This window comes from Tamandua tetradactyla, chromosome 20 (genome assembly GCF_023851605.1).
Source record: "Tamandua tetradactyla isolate mTamTet1 chromosome 20, mTamTet1.pri, whole genome shotgun sequence".
Classification (NCBI taxonomy): Eukaryota; Metazoa; Chordata; class Mammalia; order Pilosa; family Myrmecophagidae; genus Tamandua; species Tamandua tetradactyla.
Window position 1 is genome coordinate 31,007,331 of NC_135346.1, and position 22,048 is coordinate 31,029,378.

Consider the following 22,048-nt stretch of genomic DNA (forward strand, 5'->3'; position numbering starts at 1 on the left):
CCGAGAGAAACAACTAAAGGATTGAATATATTATCTCATCCCATTTCTACCTTTTTTTTTCTTTAAATAGTAAGTCCACTTTAAGGAAAACGGTATTTTATTTATTTACTTACTTCTTACATGAGCAGACACTGGGAATCAAACCCAGGTCTCTGGCATGGCAGGCAAGAACTCTGCCACTGAGCCACTGCGGCCCACCCTATTTCTACCTTTTTGCAGAACAATTTTAACTATAATATCTTTAATTTTAACTGTATTTTCATTTTAAATCATTCTGAGGCCAGATTATGTTACAGAAATAAGCCCTTTTTTTATAGACTCATAACTGAAAGCTTTTCAATTTTCAACACAGCCCAAAGATTACACACACACACACACACACACACACACACCCTTTTTTTAAAGAATTTTCATAGTCAATAACCAATTAGGAACATTTGACCAAAAAAAATACAGGAACATATCAACTAACAAATTTAAAAAGACACTTAACATATTAAAGTAACACTAATTAATAACTAGACCAAACATGCCAACTTAAACAGGCATTTAGTGCTTAACACACTGATTAACAATTAAACAAGCATTAAACTCTCTCTATTCCCAGGTAACACACTAGCTAGCACTTAAACAGGCCTACTTAATTTCTCTAAATACCAATTAATTATTGGATTACTCATTTTCTAGGAGTATACTCAACAAACAAAGTTAGGTCAGGGCCTCAAACCCCATACAATATGGTACCCAGAAAACAAGTATAGGGGTCAGCGCAAAGGGGATTGTTCTGGAACTGTGACCCAGGCCAAGGTCAAGGGGACTCGAGCTGCCATACCTATTCCCCGGTCCACTTTTACCCTGATGACCCACTCACCCAGTCATATGTCCGGACATGGAACTGGAAACGGTTTCTCTCTTTGAAGCTTTTTTAGGTGCCAAAATTCTCTGGAGTTCCGGCAGAACAGAGATACCTGGTAGCTCAGCCTCTAGACTAAATTTAGTCCAGCAGCTGCAAAAGGTTCAGTTACCTGGCTGATCTGCTCTGCTGGGAGTCCAGAATCTCAAGCATTTGTCCTGGAGGGTCACCAAATTGTTACAGGACAAAGAGTTTCAAAGAGAGGAAGAGTTTATTATTGGGCATGTAGTAGGACAGCAGATGGCCTAGCGGCCCAAAATCTGTCTCCCCACCTGCAGTAATTCTGATCGTTTTATTAGAGAAAAAGATGGGCAGGGTTTAGGATAATGAGCAGAGTGGCCCCAGCTGATGGAATTAGTGGTGATCTAATTATTGAGCATGCGCAGATTGATTATATGCTTAGTTACAGAAGTAATGTAAGAAAACATCAGCCTTAATGTGATGATTTTTATTATTTATAATGAGGTATAGGTGACTTGTAAGTTAAAGCCTAAGCTACAGGGCATGTCAGGAGGGCCCACTTTGGTTGGATCCTGTCTTGCATCCTGTCTTGGATCATCAAGATAACTTTGGACTTGGGGTGGGTTAGTTCTGGGTGGACCCAAGACCCTTCATTAATAAACATCAGGGGCTGTCTTGGGTGATTACAAGACTCTAAAGTTGAAAAATTGGATAACTGGGTACAAATGAAGGTTAGTCACAAGGTTTTTACAATGGCAGGGGCAGAAGATAAAGGTTGTATAATCCTCAGAGATCAAGCCAGCTGGATTATAATTTAGAAATTTCAGGGATTTCAAATTTCCCTCTGTCAACGCCAATCTACCAGAAATATCCATATAATGTTCAGTAATCAAAATCATCCCTTAAGTCTTAATTTCTTGGTTACAGAAGGAAGATGAGCTCTAGGCCCTTCGAGACCGCCGTTTGCCCCCTTATCCAGGTGGGCAAATGGAGGCCCAGCCAAGAGGGGAAGAGGCTTGCCCCAGGCTACCCAGCCAAGGGGTCAGAGCCGTGACCAAGCCAGGGAACACCAGCATTTTCCTTGTCCCTGCCTGGTCTTTCCCTCTCCAGCTCTTGCCCAGCTTTTCCCGCAGGTGAAGCCTGGAGCTGGAAGACAGGGATGGGAGGAGCCAAGAGTTTCCCAGGCTGAAAGAATTTCCAGGTCCCACCACCCCCTCCTGGCAGGGCCCTGTCATATAAAAGAGCCCCAGAGCCTTTTAAATGCGAGGCCCAGGTGTTTGCAAAGGCTTTGATTGGGAGTGGAAAGGGAGGGCTGCTGCATATTTCGGATATTAATAAATTTCCCCTAACAAAGGACCAGGCTACTCCCCCTGCCCCTCTTTGTTTGTGGCTCTGGGTGGGGGAAGAGAGATTTGCTAATTTGCAAAGGATGCAAGAATGGCCTTCCCAATTCAGGGTGCTGCTTCCCACACCCCTGGGGGCCAGCTCCAGGCACAGGCAGGGCCCCTGGCTCTGAGCCCACTCGGTGTGCGCTGTGTGGGAAGGAGGCTTCCCTTGGGCTTGCCTGGCTCTCCTAGGACAGGCGCCGGGCACCAGTCTGTGGTCCTGAGAGCATACCTCACCCGCCTCTCCCTGCAGCCAGGTGTCCTGCGACTCAGGAATGGAGGAGCCCAGGAGTCTAAGGTTCTCCCCAGATTGAGTCTGAAATGAGAGGATTCTAAGTGCCTGCAGATCCAACCAGCGGCCTGTCCTCCCCCTGTCTTACCCCTCCATCTACTCCCCTCACCTTATCTCACCTGCTGACCTGACCCACCTTACCTTGCTTCCTCCTGCTTCACCTCCCCCCGCCCTCCCTCACCCTCACCTGCCACTGGGCCTGTGGTTCCTGGACAGCCCACCCTGGCCCATCTCCCAGCCTGTCCTGCTTTTCCCATTTCTGTCACACTCCTCTGCTACCACCTTTCCCATCTCCCAGCTGCTCCCATCCTGGGTCCTGGTTCAGAACAGACTCAAGCCAGGTCCCAACTGCAGTGGGAGCTGACTGTGGGCCAGAGAGGTGGGCACCTCAAAAGAAGCCTCAGCCTTCAGACTGCAACCCCAACCTGGAATCCCACGCTGTCCTAACAGGGTGGCAAATCCAAGTGCCCCCAAGGCCAGGCGGGGAGCCTGGGGGAGCAAAGCTGCTGGTGTGGATGGGAGGATAAGTGGCAACTTCAGTGAGTGAGTAGTGAGACAAGAGGGAGTGGTGGAGGTTGTGGCAAAGTAGAGAAGAGAGCATGCCTATCAGAAGGGGGAGGCTTCCCCTCAGAAGTACAGCCCCCAATTGCCAGATCTCCCAAGTTTTTGGGAGAAGCTGGAAGCCTGCATTTTTATGGGACATTTCCCAATTTTTAATGTGGGAAGATGGAGAACAGTGTGGGCCAAACAGGGCCTCCCATCTGCCTCTTCTGTGCAGCTCAGCTGCTCCCAGAGCAGAGATCCCACGGTGAGAACCTGCTGGAGCCCAGGCCAGGCCCCAGGGCTCCCAAGCCCCACTCAGTCCTCAGCTCCAACTCAGCTGACCCCTGCGTCCAGGAACCCCTGAACTTGAGAGGCTGGTGGGGAGCTCTGAGGTCAGCACATATGCCCAGCTGGGCTGAGGGGAGAGTGCCCTGGTGCCATCCATCCCTGTTCTTGGGCACTGGGAAGCCCTGAGATGGGGTACTGGGCTGTCCACAGACCCTTCCAGGCTGCAGATCTGTGACTGGGAGAGCACACTTTGGGGTCAGGGCCTCCCCCTCACATCATCAGGGTCAGCCATAGTCTAAGGTCAAGTGAGCCCGAGTAGACCGCAGCGGGGGCCCCCTGGCTGCTTTGGTGTGCCATCCCTGGTGCGCCCTGCCCCTGCCTTCCCGTTCACCACCCTGCCAAGGCCATCTCCGCACCACGCCCTGAGCAGGCCCAGGCAGGCTCCTCCTGAGCCGTGGTCAGGACGTGCCTTGCACTCTGATACAGCATCCCTTACCCGCGCCCCTCTCCCCGGACCCCGTCCCTCCATTCAGGCGCCTCTCAAACACGCCCTCCTCCACGACCCTTCCTCCGTTCCCCAGCCCGATGTGGAATCCTACACTCTCCAGTGAGAAGGCACCTGCTGGGCCTGACTCAGCCCTCCGCCCCACACGCGTGGGTCCCGACACCTCAGCTCCGCCCGCCGGGGCATGCACGTCCTCTGCAGACTTTACGTCCACCCGCTTATAACGTCCTCTCCGGGCCCCACAGCGCGTTGGGGCGGCAGCGGGGCCTTGCGCAGCGGGCTCCCCTCTCGGTCACCCGGAGCCTGGGCTTCATTCCCTGCCAGCCCCTCCCAGGCCGTGTGACCTCGGGGAAGACATGTGCCCCGGTGAGCGTTAGTTTCTTCATCTGTAAAACGTGGATAATGACCACTCCTACGTCATAGCAAAGTCATCCATACGGGGTCGCGCTAGTGCTGGCGGACCCCCATGCGGTGCCTGCTGCTCGTGGGCCCTGGGGGTGCACGTGTTGGTCGAAAGCACACATTTGGGACCATGGCCTCCCCCACCCCTAGCATCGCCAGCTCCTCCAGGGCAGAGACTGGACTTGCCTCATCTGCAGGTTGCCCCATCCCAGGCCCCCGGTGCCAGCCCCCAGCTTTGCATAAACTGCACGGTGGCTCTGGGGATAACCAGCAAAGAGTTAAGCCGATCCCAGGCCCTTCCAAATTCCACGTACCCTTGGTTGCTGAGTCTCTGGGTCTGCGGTGGAGGCTGTACTCCAGACTCATTTTTTGCTGGTGCCTCATGGAAAGTTTACTCCCTCGGGGGCCTGGGGCCTTGCTGACGTTGGTCCTCTCTGGACACATGTCCAGGGCTGCCTGCCCACCCACGGAGCCCTGGCCGGCATCCCCCAGCTCTGTCTCCTCCTGACTTCCTGCTACCCTGCTCGGCGTCCCCCAGATGGCCTTCTCCTGCCAGGACAGAGGTGTCTCCGCCTGTTCTGGCCACATCGAGGCCTCCTCAGCACCTCCATCCAAGATTATTTTCGGTTTTTGGGAAAAAGACCTTTTCCTGCTAAGGTGCACGGCACTTTTGACTGACAGCCCCTGGAGAATTGTAGTCAATAGAAACCAAGATGGAACTGGACATGCACTGGTCAGAGCCACATGGCTCTGTTGAATCCTGGCTCTGCTGCTTACTGTCTGTGTGACCCAGATGGATTTGTTGCTTCATCTCTCCAAACCCCAGGTTCCTCAAATGCAAAATGGAAATAGTACATTTTCCCTTGCAGGGTATTAGTTGAGATAATATAGATGACCAATGCATAGTTTTAGAAACGGGTCGAAATGCCTAACACTAAATGTGGCATATAGAATCATGCTATGCTATGTGGAATCGTTATCACTAGCCAGCTCTCTCTTGTACTGATGGAGAAACTGAGGGCAGCTCCCAGCCCCAACCAGCCTAGGGAGAAGGAGGTCAGGGGTTGGCATGCCAGGTGCAAGGGGCGGCCCAGGACTGAGGCTCAGGGCTTGTCCACACCTCCCAGAGCCAGGGCAAAGGGCCTTGCAAGCTGGGCTTCACTGTCCCCACCTGTAAAATGAATGGGTTGAACAGGACCCGAGGTGGGCAAAGGGGAGCCCTCTGCCCCCCACCCTCCCAACTTAGCCTTCTCCTTGGTGCCGGGCCATGGAGAACTACAGAGGGGGACAGAGGCCCCTTCCTCTAACATGAATTTGGGGATCCAGGAAGAAGCTCTGCCTGGTGGGAAGGAAGTTTTCACTCCTTCTGCAGGATGAGGTTAATGTTTAGGGGACCTGATGATTTCTCCAGTGAGCTGGGCACCCTGCTGAACCAGCAGGGCTCCGGGGATGCAGAGGGGGATGGGATTAACAATACAATTGTATGGACCCCAAGCCTGGCTTTGACCGTGGCTCTGCTGACTCAGGGTTGGGGTCCCAGCAAGAGTCAGGCGTGGGTGGTGGCAGGAGTTAGAGGTAGGGGCCAGGCGATAGTCAATATTGATTTAGCTGAGTCAGAGAAGGAGGATGGGGAAGAGGGAAGGCTGGGTGGGGCTGGGCGATAACTATCTTTGGGCTTCCAGGCACTGTGGGAACTGGGGAAAGAGGGAGCTGCTTGGTGTAGGATTCCCGGACTTGGGTGCCTATTAAAACCACAGCTGCCTGGTCCCATTCTAGTCCCAAGGTATCTAATTCTCTGAGAATAGGGCCTGAAATATCTGCATTTTTAGCAAACTCTAAGTGACTCTATAGCAGCCAGCCCAGTTCAGTTTTGGGGGACCACAGGCTCAACCCTGCTGTTGTAACAATGATGAAACTGAGGCAGAGAGAGGGGAAGCTCGAGGAGAGAATGGTGAGGACCTCCCTTTATGTTGGGGGAAGGGATAGTCCTCTTTTAGGTGGCCCCATTCACGCCCAGCTGTGGCCCCGGGCCGCCCTGAGGGAGGTGGCCTCTGAGACCTTGGCAGGCCCAAGTGGAAAGGAAGGGGGGGGGCTGCCCTAGGGAGGGGGACCAGAAGAAGGGAAGAAGGGGCCATTCCCACAGGGCTGGACCCGCCCCACCGTGCCCTGAACAAACACTTCCAACACCTGCTGGGGGATGTTTCCTAAAAGATTTACAGCAGCTAGGTCTAGGGAAGGCCCTTTCCCATTGGGGGGTGGGGGCACCTGTGGCAGTCAGGGCCCACCTTCCCCAGAAAGGCCGGCGCACTTCACGGCAGACCTCCTCCAGCTGCACCCTGAGTTCCACGTCTCTGGGTGTCTCTCCCTCTCTGGGATGGCGTCAGGGATTCCTGGCGGGCAGGAGATGGGGCGAGCTCATCTGTCTGCATCCCCTGTGCCCAGCCCTTCCCAGGGAGGTGGGCTTCCGGATCTCCCCTCCCCCTGGCCCGACCTTGGGCAGATGCCCTCACCCTTCTGCACGGCAGCCTCCCTAGTCACAGAGAGGAGAATCACAGAGCCTCCGGGCGAGGGCTGTCACGAGGACTCAGAGAGCACAAATATTAAGGGTGTGCGGTGTGCCGACGCCTGGCCAGCGCCCTTGGTGTCCGCCGTGGTGTCTGCGCTCAGACCCACACGAGTCCTCCTGCTTTCATTCCAGCGATACCCGTTTGCCCGGGGTCTGCTCCAGGCGAGCACAGCGTGCCCGGCAGACGCTGTGTTGCCTGCAGGGAGGGCCCAGGTAGGCAGACACCAGAGTGCTAGGGTGAGGGAGCTGGAGCATGCTGGGAGCCCAGAGCGGGTGCCAAAACCAGCCTAGGCGATGCCGGATCTGGTCCTGGAGGGTGAGGAGGTGCTGCTGTACGCTGAGCAAGAGAACGAGGGGAAGCCGGCCCTCTGCAGGGGTGGATGGGCATGAGGCGCTCAAGGCGGCAGGGGTGGACCCGGGGAGGTGAGGGGACAGGAGGTCAAAGGTGCTCTTGGCTGGTCCTACAGAGACAGGGACGCACAGCCCAGAGCGCGGTGAGGGCGGCCCCTGGAGCAGCAGAGCACTGAGGGCTGGGGCCAGGCCGGGCTCTGAGTCTCGCAGGAAGCCTCTTTGCCTCCGAGTCCAGTGTCTTCCTCTTTAAAACAGGGCTCTTGTAAGGAGTGGTTGGGATAAGCAGTGTGAAAGCACTCTGTGAACTGTAAAGGGCCACGCGCCTGAGCGATAATCATGTTTTAAGTGGTGCTGCTACTTTCTGAGAGTTCGAGGACACCTCTTGAGGTCCACCGGACACGCCCGCAGCGTGGTGGCTGGGCAGAGCCCACAGCCTCCTGGAACCTGCTCCTGTGCTGCCACCTGCTGGCCAACGTCTGCAATAGCCGCCCAAGTCCTGCGGGGGACCCACACCCGGGCACTCAAGCTGGCGACACCAGGGCAAGGGGGCAGGTCCTGCAGCCCACCCCCCCTGCTCTTCCCAGCCTTTGCCCCTGCTCTCTGTGCAGGTCTCACGTGTACGTGAGGGGCACACGCCCCATGGAAACCCCACCCCCACCCCACCGGGGCCACCCGTCCTGAGACAGTGAGGAGAGACTGGGGGAGGGGCTGGTGCAGGTCCTGGGCAAGGAATCCGGACACCCATAGCGTGGTCTAGACAGGGACGTGGGCTCCAGTGGGCATATCCCCCTGGGCCTGTGGAATCGGGGCCTCCTAGGTGGAGCTTGGCCCATCATGGCCAGAGGAGAAAACCCCTGCCCAGCACCTGGCTCTGCCGTCAGAGGGGAGCGGCTGCGGCTCAGACTGCCACCAACACTCCTAATGCCTCCTGGGTCTCTTCAACCCCAAAGGCACCGCCCTAGGAGTTAGAGTCACAATCACTTTTCTGGGGTTATGATAAAGAGACACATCTTCCCCTTACCTTGTTTTCAAAACCACTCTCCAGGTGCTCTGAGGCCCGGGGGCTTCTCTGTGAGGTTTAGTGGCTGAGGGAAGAGAATGGGGCGGGTTGGGGGGACAAGGGTAGGTTGGCTTCTTCTGGAGCAACCACTCATTGGCTAAGGGGATCCGAGACCCCTTTGCTGTGACTGTTTGTGGCAACCTGAACCCACCCCCCCTTCTTGTTAGGGGTCCCCCACGTGCCTCAGGGGAAGCAAAGCCCATCCCTGGCGTCATCCCACAGTGACTGGCTCAGCCTGAAGCGCGTGGCCTGAGTGACTGAAGTCCAGGCCTTTCCATTTACAACTAGAAGGTGGAGAGCAGGGAAAACACCCTCCCAGTGCCCAAGCTTGACCCAGAGAGACGCAGACATTTGCAGCTATTTATTGCACTGAAAACACCAAGAATAAAACAGACGCCCCTTCTTCCCTCCCACCCCCCGGATAGCAGAAAGTTTGAGCAGTGATCATTCATGTTCACAGCCACATATTGAAAAAAAAAAAAGAAAAACTGAAACAAAACCCTAAACAAACAGTAACAAAAAACCAGCACGGGGAGTCTGGCAAACACGTCCCCTCAAAGGATTGCCCTTGGGGAGGGAGATAGGAGGCCGCAGGTCAGCATTTGCCCCGGCAGTAGGCACAAACCTGGGACAAAACTTCCCTGTGAATGCATTTGCATGCTCAAGCCTAGGTTTTTGCTTGGGTTTGGATTTTTTTTTATTTTATTTATTTATTTTTTGCATCTGAAGGGTGTTTTGGAGGAGCACAGGGTTTATCTGTCTGATAGGCTGGGCTCTAGCCGATATTTTCTGCCAGTCTCCACTGCCTGCTGCCTCAGGATCACCCCCAGTGCCCTGGGGTCCAGGCAGGTGGCTGCCCATCCCCAGGAGTGGCCTTCACAGTGGGGCCATCCCAGCCTGGCGTGGGACCTGCCTCCACTTCTCTGGCACTTGGAGGAAAACAAGGAAGAGAGGGACACAGTGGACAGGAAGCATTTCAGCAAATGGAAGGCAGGACCTTGGGGTCCTCCAGCTCAGTTTCCTCTGGTGGGGAAACTGAGACCCAGACAGGGGAAAAGACTTGCCCAAGTCATACAGTAAGTCTGGGTCAGAGCTGGGAATTGAAGCCTCCCAACCCCCGAACCACTGCTTTTCCCCTTGCAGTCCACTGCTGAGAAGCAGTTGACAGGCACCAAAGAGAGGAAGGAGAAGCTGCAGGTCAAGTGGACTGGCCAAGCCCAGAGTTAAACAGGAGTCCAGCCAAAGATAAATCCTGCTAGTTCTCATTGCTGTTTGGGCTTCATGCCACCATGCCACTTGATCCCCCATCGGCCCTGCAGTGTAGGCTGGTTGGGAACTTTTAACCCTTTCAACCGATGAGAAAACTAAGGCTGAAGAAGGGGGGCCAGACCCTGCCATGGTAATTGCAGCATCCCCTGGTGAGGAGCACACCTGCCCTTTGGCAAGGGAGGGCTGTGGGGAGCTGGGAGCTCATAAGCGAGGCAGGTCGTTTTGCTGCTGGGCTGCTGAGCTCGCTAGGCCTCGGTAGGCAGCCCTCTAGGCCCAAGGCAGACCAAGAGCTCGCCCCTGGGCCTGGACAGCAGGGCCTCTGCCAAGGACAGAGGCCAGTGATGGGCCGGCTTGGAAACCAGGAGGCCTGGGCACGCTCTCTCCTGGTCTTCAGTGCCCACCCAGCCTGCCTGGCCTGCCCCCTCGTTCCCTCAGTCTGGGCAGCAGGAGTTGAGAAAGAGCCCAGCAGACAGCTAGTGGTCAGGGGAAACTCAGAAAGTCCTGGGTCAGATATCTTCATCCGTCCTGCTCCAACCAACACCCAGGACTCCCCAGAGCATCAGCGAGACCAGAGCCTCCTCCAAATCCCTGGAGATGTGGCTCTTTCTCCCCTAAAATCCTCCAGAGGGGATAGTATCTCATGCTGGCAAAACACGGCCACACAGAGGCCAAAAGCACAGAGAGGCAGCAACATAATTCCGAGTCGGACACTGAGGATATAACCTCTTTTTTTTTCCAAAACGTGTAGATTGGTTTTGTAGAGTTTTTTCTTCTTTTCATTTTTTTCAACATACTGCATATAAAGTCATGCAAAGAAAACAGTGCAGACAATAGATTGTAGTGGATGTGCCAAGGCCTTCCACATTAGAGTCAGTCTCAGGGGAAAGAGGGAAAGGGAAAGGAAGGGGTGGGGGGACGGCGAGAGAGAGAGAGAGAGAGAGAGAGAGAGAGAGAGAGAGAGAGAGAGAGAGAGAGAGAGAGAGAGAGAGATTGAGAGTGAGAGAGAGAGAGAGAGAGAGAGAATGCAAACCTAGGGCTGTAGAACGAGGCATGAAGAGAGAACTTCTCGCTTTGGCCGTCAGATGCCAAGGGGGAGGAGGCCATGAAGACATGCGCTTCATGGGCCCCCGAGGTGGGGGGGGGGGGTATGGGAGGCAAACAGGAGTGGTGGTGGGATGAAACTCTGGGAGGCTTGGTGGTTAGGACCCTAGCAGGGAAGTGAGTCCATCCTGGCTGCAGGCTCTGTGCCCTGACTAACTGTCAGTCAGCACTCACATCTGCTCCCATAGCCCCCAGCGGAAGCCCTGTCAGCTCGCCTTGGGCCACAATGTCAGAGAGGTCCTTCCCCTGGGGCTGAGTCCACCTCAGCCCCAGATATCCACAGGGGACAAAGTCCACCTCAGAGATGACAAAAAAAAAAAAAAAAAAGGATATCTAGAACAGAACAACAACCAAAAACCCTCACCCCTCTTCCCACCCTCTTTTCCAACCCAACCCTTTTCACAATAATTTGAGAGGTCTAGTTATTACATAAATATCCATTAACGTGAAATCCAGTTACGAAATACACGGAATTTTGGCTATAAAAAGGCATGCGGTCCAAGGAGAAGTGATACCTAAACGCTGCTTTCTTTTGCCCCCAAAAAACAATCAGATTCCTTCGCTCGGATATTATGAAGCTGGAATTCTCCCCAGATGAAGGAAGAATGGGATGGGCAGGCTGAGTGCTAGAGGTAAACATCAGCAGAAGGAAGGGGGAAGGACCCTGGGGGCACCCTGAGAGGTTGGCACCCCCCATTCTAAGGGGGAAGGAAAAGCATTCCCAGGAGGAGGCAGGAGACAGAGGAGTTAAGGAAGAATTTTGAAGCATGAAGCTCCTGGCATCTGGAGCTCTTTCTCCCTCTCCCACAGGGGAGGTTGGCTCGGGGGTTGGGGGGGTCATCTGCTCTCCCCCAGGGCCTCTGCAAGACGAGAGAAGGGGAGCGGGGCTGACAGATGCCGTGGGCCTGGGGCCTGTCTCCCATCTCCCCAGCCCCGGGGAGGGCCCAGCTGGGACGCTGCATCCTGCAGCCAAGGCCAGGCCAGGCAAACAGCAGCCGGGGCAGGGGTTCCTTGGAGCCCTGAGTTGGGGCACAGAGGCCGGAGGAAGCCCCACCCCGGGAGGGAAAGTTCCAAGGAAATGTCGATGGGAGAGAGCAAGAGTGAGCAGCAGTGGTGGGGTCGGTCGGTGGGGGCAGCCTTTTGCTCTGGAGTTGGGACGGCTTTTGGGAACAGCAGGCTTCCTCGACACAGGGAAGGAGGAGGCGATGGTCGTGGTGGTCGTGAGATGTGATGGGGGGAATTCCAGCAAGATCCAAGTAAGAGAACCAGCAGCTACATTCCACCGACGAAGAGTGGGTCTCCGTGGTCCGGCGACGCGGTGACCCCTGGCCTGGTCCCTCAACTGTAAGGCACGGTGGAGACGGTGGGCGGTGTGGGGCTGGGGGCAGCCTTGACTCGCCAGGGCAGCCAGCCCTGTCCCCCCTGCCTCCCAGGGCCCTGCCAGCTCTCCCCACGAGCCCGCGGGCCTGGCGCCTTCCCGCACTCCCCGGGCTCCAGGCCGACCCCCTCCCCGCTCCCTTTAGCCTGCCCTTTGGTGGGGGAGGGGCGGGGGGAGGGGGAGCAGAGGTGCTCACTGCGGCAGGACGGATGGCGCCCCGGATCTGTGGAAGTGCACGATCTGCCATTTGCCGTCTCGGCGGTGCCAGATGCGGGTCTCCTCCGACTGGGCCGTGCGCGGGATGCCGCCCGCGTCCAGGTACTGCGTGATGCGGATGTAGGCGATGCAGGCCGACTCGTCGCCCATCAGGTGGATGTGGGGGTTCAGGATGGTGGTGTGCACCGGCTTGCTGTTCCGGGACCACACTGCAGCGGGGGCGGCGGGGGCGAGAGGGGCGGAGGAGCTGCCACGGGGCCTCCTGCCTCCTGCCCCCATTGTTCCCCACGCCCAGCGGCCCCTCAGCACAGGCCCCTCCGCTCACTGCACTTCCAGAGGAGGGGATCCCTGTGACAGGGCCCAGCTGTCTGGGAGCCAAGGCAGAGCTTCTAGAAGGCAGGGACGTTCAGTCCCAGGTTAGCTACAGTGAATTTCCTCCGACTCAGGGGAATGCAGTTTGAGACTCAGACTATCTCAGACACTTGGAAGTATAGGAACAAGGTGACTGTAAAGTCAGATGAGCTTATCCCAGAATCTCAAACCAAAACCCTACAGTGGCCAGGCAGCTCCATCAATGAGGGAGGTGAGCTGGGCATAAGAAGTTAAATGACAACTTGCCCTTTGCCTGGGGAGACAGGAGGGGGTGGTGGGGCCTGTGGGAAACAGAGCTCCATGTCCCATCCAAAGAGGGCGCCTGGTATACAGCTTCCCTAGTAGCTGCTAGGGGAGTAAGTAGGGCCAGTATTACCAGGCCCTCTGATTTTTCAAGAGAATCCAGAAATCTGGATTTTAACATGAAGTCTCAGGCCACATGAAATGAATCTTCAGTCCAGATATTGCCCATGGATACCACCTCTCTGTAGACATTTAGAACTATGGAAACTTGGAGAATATCAGCGTGGTAGAACCTTAGGACCTGGAAATTGTAAGGACGATGTTGGTGGACGTGGGCAAGGTCACAGAGTTTTCCAGAGTCGGGGACAGCGCAATGCTCTTGCAACTATGTCAGAACTGACACAAGCCCCTGAAGCCGGCTCCCTCCGTGTGAAGTACAAGCCACCATTTCGCTGTGGTTGTTGTTGCTCTAGGGACTCTCGATTTTTTTCATCAAGATGGAAAACACACACATAGAGACTCTGACCTAGGGAGGGAGTGGGGCAGGGGTCAGCAAGGACCTCAGGCTTAGGCGCAACCTGTGCCTTCCTGAAGTGTGTCCAAATGCAGGTCCAAATTGTGTGGAGAACCACATGAAATGCAGATGGAAGTACAGACTCCAGTTCAGAAATCCATCACATTACAAAGCTCCTTTCCCCTTCCCCGCCCCATGAGCCTGAGGCATGGCTAGGTGTTTGAGGCACTGATTTCCTGAAAAAATGTAAAATGCCTTTTTCAGGACTGCAGAAAACATCAGCTAGCATCTGCCCACTGATATTATAATCATACCACACCCAGGCTTTGGATAAAGGGCGCAAAATCGCTGAGTCTTACACATGTAGAATAATGGACTCTCAGAGTTCTGGGCTTTCAGATACTTAGAATGTAGAGCTTTTGCGTCATAGGTTTGGGAGTGACCTCAGAGGCTGGAGGTCACCCAGTGGCCCTCCTACAAAATACAGACAGGCATTTGAACCATCCCTGACAGCACTAGGACTGGAGGCGCCTACAGCCATCTATTTCAATGCATTACTTAGCAGATTTGGAAACTGAGGTCCAGAGACTCAATCTGACTTGTCTCAGATCATACACAAAAGCTGTACCCAAACTGGGCCAGTTCCTGAAAGTAAAACAGTTGGACCTAAAAGAAGTCAGTCTCTTTTAGGTCAGCTTATTCCAGAATCTCAAACCAAAACCCTATAGGGGCCAGACAGGTCCACCAACAACTGGCCTAAAAGAAATCAGTCTCCTTTAGGTGGGCATGAATTAGGACAATCCAGAACAATCCCAGCAGTGACAGCCAGAGCCCAATGAAGTCCAGGAGACTTGGCCTTGCCATTGCAGTGAGAACTGGGGGTCTGGGGAGCATCTGTAAAGAAATGACCCAGCAGGCATGACCTCCTCTTCAACAGATGGTATAGACTTCCAATAAGATTCTCCTCATGGACAGGGTGACAAAAGGGGCCAGGTCCTCAAGCAAGGCTTGGGGGTGAGGGGAGACTTGAACAGCAGAGGGCATTTACTCTGGACCCTGCTCGTGGGGGTCCTGCCTTTGGCATGACCAGAGACCCAGGGCCTGGGGTCAAGACGGGCCCCCTGAGTGGAAGAAGACCAAGGGCTAGCCTGGCCTCCTCAGTTTATTTTCGTGTTGTCATCCCCAAGCCTTTAGCTTTAGGTCTTAGCCCGTTTCTGCTCGGCTCCATGAGAATTGGTGAGTTCACGCTGAGCCACGACATAAAAGGGAAACCAGCAGCCCTAGAGGACAAACCCGTTTAGTGGGGGCCGCAGTGACCAATGAGGGGGCTCCCATGCAATGGAGACTTGGGGTCCAGCCACCTCTCTTGCCTGAAAATTCAATCCCCATTGCCACCCTTAGAGAATCAGAATCAGAGTTTGATTTATTAAAGGCAGATGCAGTTTCCTTCCTTGCAGCTTTCTTTGGGGGGGTGCTCTTGAGCCTCTTTATAAAATTCCATCAGAGAGGGCACAGGAGTGAGTCAGGTCCAGCTCCTTCCACCAACGTCCCAGGTGCCTTTGGGCAAGTCCCTTCCCTCCCGGGGCCTCTGCTCCCCTTCTGTATTGATGGAGAGCTGGGCTAGATCAACTCTCCCCACTTCACCATTTACCAACTGCCTTTATTATTTTTACTGTATACATGTGCCACTTGTACTTACATTATTAAAATATTTTCTTAAATCAACTCACTCTATTAATTTATATGTTTATTTTAAAAGAAAACTTTCTAGCACAATCATTAAAGGACAACCAGTATCACAGAATAAACTTTAAAGAAGTCCAGGTATGTAATTCCAGCTCCATGTTCTTGCTTGCAAGGGACTGAACCTGACACTTGCTCTCTCTTTGATAAACAGAGACTAGGAAGTGTCAGAGAAGTGTCAAAGCCAGGCTGGTGCCCGACTAAGCTTCCCCACTTGATGTAGCCAGAAGTATTGAAGAAGGACTTGAAAGGAAACAACTTCCTGCCTGAGGCACCTATCTATACCGGAAATCATCTTGGGAGCCTTGGTGGTGGCACATGCCCTTCACCCGGGGGCTGCTGGACAGACCACCACAGGAGCCTTCCTCCTAGTCCCGGGCTGCAGGGTTCTACCTCTGTGTGCTTTGGTTTGTCCTTGTCTGAGCCCTGGCCAAGGGGAGACATAGACAAAGGCAGAAAGTGCCCCCTGATAGCCCCTGGTTGCAAAGCTGTCAAGACCTCTCCTGCCAAACAGAGGCCAGGAAGGACAGACATGCAGGACAGAGACCCAGACAAACAGGTGGGGGCACAGCAGTGTGAACCTGGGATCCCTTCCTCTTCCCTGAACCTCCCACCCACGGGAGCTATTGCATAAAAACGCACAGGTCAGCTTGTGGGCAGCTGGGATGGCCCCAGGTGTCAAGAGTGCCTCTTACACGGGCGCGTGAGCCTGGTGGGAAGGTCCCCCCTTATCTGTAAAATGCAGCTAAAGCCCCTCCCAGGGTCATGGGCAGGAGAGGGCTTGGGGACTTGCCACGCTTATCCCAGGCTATGCCAGGCCTCCGGGAGCCCCAGGAGGCACAGGGGGGCAGCTGGCAGTCTGGTGGTCCTGGCTTAGGAGAGGGAGCCAAGATGGTACCAACCCCTGTCCACGTGGAAACTTCTGCTTCACTGGCTCTTGAGCCGCCCCGAGGGCCCTTCCTGTCACCCTGCTGTGCCATTCAGCAGGACATGGACAAGAGGAGATCACAGGCACCCAGAGAGAAGAGATTGCTCACGGTTTTCAAAATAGAATCGATGGAAGTCCAGGCCCTCCACCAGGTTCCCCAGAGCCTCGGGTTCGAAGGCCGTCATCCCCGGGTCGCACATTTTCCTGGGGAAAGGAAGGCAGAGGAGAGAGGGACCGAGGTCACGTCTCAGGGCCACCCTCTAATTCCAGGGGCCTCGATTGGAGGCGAGTTGGGCCATTCTGCAGCAAGCCTGTGAAATGGGGCTGACTGTACCTACTGCACAGTATCAACGAGGTTGGGGGATGGGAAAGGGCTTACAAACTGTAAAGTGCAGTGCACCGTTGACTGGATGGTGCTATTTAGGACCAAAAAGCCTGGGTTCATGTTCTGGCTCTGCCCCTTCCTGTTATGAGATCTCAAACAAGCAGCTTAACATCATGCGAAGTTATGCAAGGCATAAAGATGCCAGGCTGAGCGCCCAGGTGGGGGCGAAATTCAGCCCACATTCTACCCTCCAAATTACATCCCCGGGCCCAGTGCTGCTGGCTCAGGGGCTGGACCTAGTTTGTCTTTCCACCCATAAAATGACTTCTGCTTACCAAGACATGTATATGCCCGGAAGGGGTGCTTTTTACTCATTTGCACAAAGGTGTCCTGGGGTTAGCAGCACCCTGACTGCCAGCCTCAGTTTCCTCTACTGTAAGGTGAGGAAAATACATTAAATGAGAAAATGCAGGGGAAGGATGAGCATGGGGTGTGGCAGGAGGAGGCACTCGGTAAATGGAGGCTGTGAAGGGTCAGCTCACCAGTCCCTTCCCGAGTTCTTCTGGGAAACTGTGACAGCCTGTGAGGAAAGGGCATAAATGGTCTGTCCCATCCCAAAGGGCACAAGATGGGCCCCTGTGACAATGGCAATGAAATCAAGGACAGGAGGGGCCCCAGGACAAGCAAAGATCCCAACCAGACAGAAGTAGAGGCCCCAGAAGAGGGTGTCTGGTCCATAAGGGCCTGAGCTGGCATGGTGGCGAATATGGGACAAAGCCTCTTGCAAGGTGTGCCCAGTGGCTGTGAGTCCTGTCCTGTCCTGACTGTCCCTGAGAGCCCAGAAAACTCACTCCTCTGCTCAGGACCTCAAATTCTCCAGATGGATGAAGCCAGGGCGTGGGGGTGGGGTAGAGAGCTGTGGTCAGCTCATAGGGGATTCTTGGGGCCCTTCCAGCTCCAGAACCCTCCAAGGCTGGGGGTCTGAGGCAGGCTGGGAGGCCCATTTCAAATCTAAACTCTGACTATCTTGGACATCAAGGACCCCACTGGAGAAGGCCCGCTCCTGGAGATGTCTGGGTGTCTCTGCTTCCTAGAGTGAACAGACTCAGAGGTCATCTGCTCCAACTCTGCTGTACATGTGGGGAAACTGAGGCCCAGGGTGACAAAGAGGTTTTCCAGGGTTACACAGGGCCAGACTCAGAAGTAACAGAGGTCATGGCAAGAGCTCAGAGCTTCTGCTAGAGTAGACTGCAGATCTCAGAAGTGTCATCACGCAGGTGGGAAGGGTTTCCAAGGGCCCCCAAAATAGGCAGTGGGAGGCCCGGGGTCCACAGGGTCCACCTCTCTCTTTCCCTCTCTGGCTATGTTTCTGCAGAGCCTCTGGTATAATAAACTCCAACCTAACTGTTTCTGCAGTTGGCCACAAGGCCCTGTAAACTGCCTGTTTCTGTGCTTTATGCCACACCCAGGTACACGGGCACAAAGCTGTGCATGCTCTTTGTGCACTGCTAACAAATGTGCACACAGTATGACAAGTACATGTGCACACATATACACAGGCCTCAGTTTCACACATGCACATTCCAAGGTCCTTGTTCCTCTGGAGATAACCGATGAATTTCTGAGCCTTTGCCCCTCTGCTATTGGATACCTTTCCCATAATTAGAATGTACCTGCCCTGCCAAGCCTTTGGGAAACTTACTTCATCTCTAGGCACAGTGGAAATCAAAATCAGGCTACCCAAGGAGCAAACCCCACCAAGTTATTTCCACTTCATTTTAAACCAACAGGCAAGGTTCACTTTGCCGTAGCATATGCAGAGCCCAGCTGTTCCATCTCCAGGCCCAGGCCTTGTCCACCCACGGAGACATTAAGCCCAGAATATTCCTTTCCTTGGGGCCAGCTGAGACCTGCTTCCCAACCACACCAGGAAGGTGGAGGTGACCGCTAGGGGGTGCTCTGGCCCAGCCTTTGCAGACAGCCGCCCTCCATGGCCGGGCCAGGTGGTGTGGGACATCTTCTAATGCTTGGTTCATTGTATGTATGTTATTTTCATGCACTCTGCTTTATTCCCCAGGGGATTTACGATTCCGTTTTGAGGTACTTTTGCTCACCCCTGCTCAGTGTGGGTACGTACTCTATGGCTTCTTGCCCACTCACAGAGAGCCTGCCCCTTTGAGGGCAGAGGTCCAGGAAACTCCAGGGCAACTTGGGGCCAGGAGGCAGGAGATGGCCTCTCTCCCCTCCTTCCCAGCTCATCCCCTGAGGAGAGCCCCTCGGTCGTGGAGACCACCCTCTATTTCCTGGGGGGTGCAAAGGAGTTTTGTTGAAGTTCCTTTTGGGGAATAAGACGAGGAGGACGAGGAGAAGGAGAGGGGGAACAGGAGTTGGGCGGAGGAGGCATTGTGAACAAAAAGCTTTCAAAAAGCATAAAGTCCAAATGCAAAACAGAAATAGGAGCTCAGACTGGTGCACAATGCAATGCAGAGTGAGTGGGTTAGGGGCAGAGATGAGGGTCAACCATCCCCAGTTAACCATCAGCACCCCTTGGACAGAGATCCAAGCAGAGGGACATGCAGAATGAGCCCAGTCAACTCACGTGTAGGACTCAAAATCTCCATTGCTTATGGCTTCAATCAGCTGCTCTGTCACTTTTATGATTTCCTGTTTCCGCACTGTAAGGCAGGAGGGGACACAGATAAATAATAATAATAGTAGTGAAGCACCACTACCGTCTCCTGAGTCCTTATCACGTGCCAGATGTTGTGCTGGGACCTGAGGACATCACATAGATGATAGAAGCAGATAGCATCACCCCCATTTCACAAAAGAAGAAACTGAGGCCCGGAGAAGTGGAAAGGGTACAAAAATTCTGTCAACCAGAAAAGGGCAGAGCCAGCGCCTCTCGTGGCTGCCTTTGCCTCCAAAAGCACACACGATGGACTTTCTGACTCTAGGCCTGATTTGAAGCCAAGTCTTGGCTCTGAAATATGTGTCTCCCACCTTGTTTTGCCTCCGGAATCCAAACAGGATCAGCTGTGGCACTTGTCACTGGCAGCCAAGCATCAGGGAATCACTGTGGCTAACGGTGTCCTGCAGCTGCTAAGGAAGGGTTTAGGGCTTAATCCTTTAAGCCCAGCTGAGCTTTTCCATTTGGGTGCCTATAGGACTCAGGCACTGAGCGGTCCAGAACATTCTGGCCATAATAAATCCCAGGCTGCTAGGACCCCACCCTCTCCCGTCCACCAATGAAACACCATAAGCACTGCACTGGGTCTTTCCTTTGGACCGCTAGGGGACCTGGACTCACGTCTTCTTACTACGTGTAGTGCCATTCCGAGCCCCAGTTTTCCCATCTGTGAAACAGAGACATTCCTGCCTCTCGTTTGTTCAGTGGTGAACATGTAGTAGAAGACACTCAGGTATCAAATGGACTTTCATCTAAGTTCCAATCCAGCTGCTTACAAACTGTGCAACCATGGGCCACAGGATAGCTTCTCGTCTGTCTAGTGTGGATGCTAGCAGCCTCCTCCCAGGGTGGCTGTGGCGAGAGGATGAGATGATGCACACAAAGCATCTGTCCAAAGCCTGGCATCTAGTAGGCGCCCAGTGAGAGTCCCAAAGTCCCAGCCCCTTCCTCCTCTACTCCTCACAAATACCCTGGGAGGTGGGCAGGGCCAGTTTCTCCCCATTTTACACACAAGGAGATTGAGCCTCAACGAGGAAGGAATTTGCAGCCAGGCCTCCTGACCCCCAGCCTGGTAGAAGCCACACCTGCTTTGGCAGGGGCAGGGCCCCCTTCCCTCTGACCCAGCCTCGAGCCTAGCTTTAAACCCGGCCAGCTAAGTGGCCTGCTGCAGCAGCCTCAGGGTGGGGGATGAACACATTGCTCAGAGAACAGCTCAGGCCAGGCCTCAGGCATCTGGAGACCTGGGAAAGAGAGGAGGGCTGCCTGAGGCCCTTACCTGCTCCTATCCTCACAAGCTGCCCAGGGCCACTCCTCCCCACACCGGGGTGGGGGTGGGGGGCTCCCTTTAGGCCCAGAGGACACAGAATCACAGAGCTTTCAGGCTGGAGGAGGCTTAGCGATCAGATACCCCAGCCCCCTTGTGAAGCTGGTGGGATAACAGGCCCACTGAAGGGTTGTAACTTGCCCAAAGACACAGAACATACCAGGTGGTGAGCCTTCTTCCCCCATGCAGGGCCTTTACCACAGGACCCTGGCACCCTGACATGCTGCCTGTCATAGCACTTACCCAGTTATTGTGTGAGCCTGTACTTTTTCTCATTCTCCTACTCAAATATCAGCTCATAGAGGCTGGACTGTAGCTGCTCTTGTCCTACTGTATCCCAAGAACAGGCCTGACCCCCTAGGGAATGAATGAATGAATGAACGAATGAATATGCCAGGCACTGTGCTGAACTTATGTGCTCTTGGAGCCTCACAGGAAAACTACGCTGTGGCTATTACTTCCACTTCACAGGCAGCCAAGCTGACAGTGAGAGATTAAAGCACTGGCTTCCAGGAAGCTGGGACTCCAGCCAGCTCATCACACTCTTCCCCACACCAGGTGCCTCTCAGGGCAGGAACCCCCCACCTTGGCACATGGTGGGTGCAACAGTTATTACCTGCAATGTCAGTCACTTCAGTGAATGACTGATTTCCTTCTCTCATGGCTCCAATCAGAATCACCCGAATTGGGAATGAGTCTGTCGTTAGCCTGTGAGCTCCAGCAGGTCACACTGGGCTGTAGCACCTCTGTCTCTGGGGCTGTGCCTGGGCCTGGGCAGAGGCAACACTCAATACATATGTGCTGAGTGAGGGAATAAATGAGTGGTTGGATGGTTCCAAATCAGTGCCCAGGGCTGCTATCTTTGCCCTGTTCCCCAGAATTGCCCAAGTTGCCTAGAAACCACTGTCTCTAAGAGCTGCACATCTGGCCTTTTGGTCAACTCTGCTCTCTTTCATGGGAGTTGGAGCCTAAGGATGGGAAGAAACCCATAAAAATAATCTAGGGACACCTCTCCACCCCAATTCTGCCAGAAACCACCTCATTGCAGCATTCCGCCACACAATCAGGGGTGCCAACCCAGAGGGAATCCATGGGCCTGGCCATGGGACCTGTGCCACTTCCCCTGCCCTCTCTCCATGGACTTTAAAACCCTTCCAGCTTGACATTCCTTGAGCCTTTGCTAATTGTCCTATCTCCTTTGAGCTGCTTCTCACTACCATCTCCAAGAGTCTAGCAAAATGGTCAAGGGCATGGATGCAGAAGCCAGGTGGGCAAAGTACTTCTTGTGCCTCAGTTTCCCTTTATGTTTAACAGAGGTACTGATAGTACTTACCTCATAGTGTTCTTCTGAGGAGTAAGCGTGTTATGAATTTATCAATGGAAATAGCTAACACATATACGGTCCTTGCTAACTCATTTAGGTAAATAATGGCGCATTTAGGTAAATAATGGCACATTAGAGCTTTGCCTGACATTCCGCAAATGAGAGCAGTGATCCTTGTCATTTGAAGATCTCCAAAACGGAAGCTCCTCTGGAGGGCCCTCGTGCAGCCTCTAGCCAGGGCACTTCCTAACAGCCTGATACAGAGCAGTTTGGGCTTGGCCAGAATTTTGGGGCTTGCAGCCTGCAGGCAGCCCACTGCATTGTTGGACAATTCTCACCTTTTGAGCCTCCTTTTC

The 22,048-nt window shown here is 54.2% G+C and overlaps 1 protein-coding gene across 1 annotated transcript in view; it reads right to left on the bottom strand.

Moving 5' to 3' along the window:
• Positions 1–12,206: 12,206 nt before the first annotated feature.
• CAMK2A (calcium/calmodulin dependent protein kinase II alpha) overlaps positions 12,207–22,048 on the bottom strand; it is a 41,172-nt gene continuing 31,330 nt past the window's right edge. Inside the window, exons 14-16 of the mRNA XM_077137979.1 lie at positions 18,955–19,030; positions 16,140–16,234; positions 12,207–12,439 (exon numbers count right to left, since the gene is read on the bottom strand). Of these exons, the coding sequence (XP_076994094.1) occupies positions 12,207–12,439; positions 16,140–16,234; positions 18,955–19,030 (404 nt within the window). The remainder of the gene's footprint in view (positions 12,440–16,139; positions 16,235–18,954; positions 19,031–22,048) is intronic.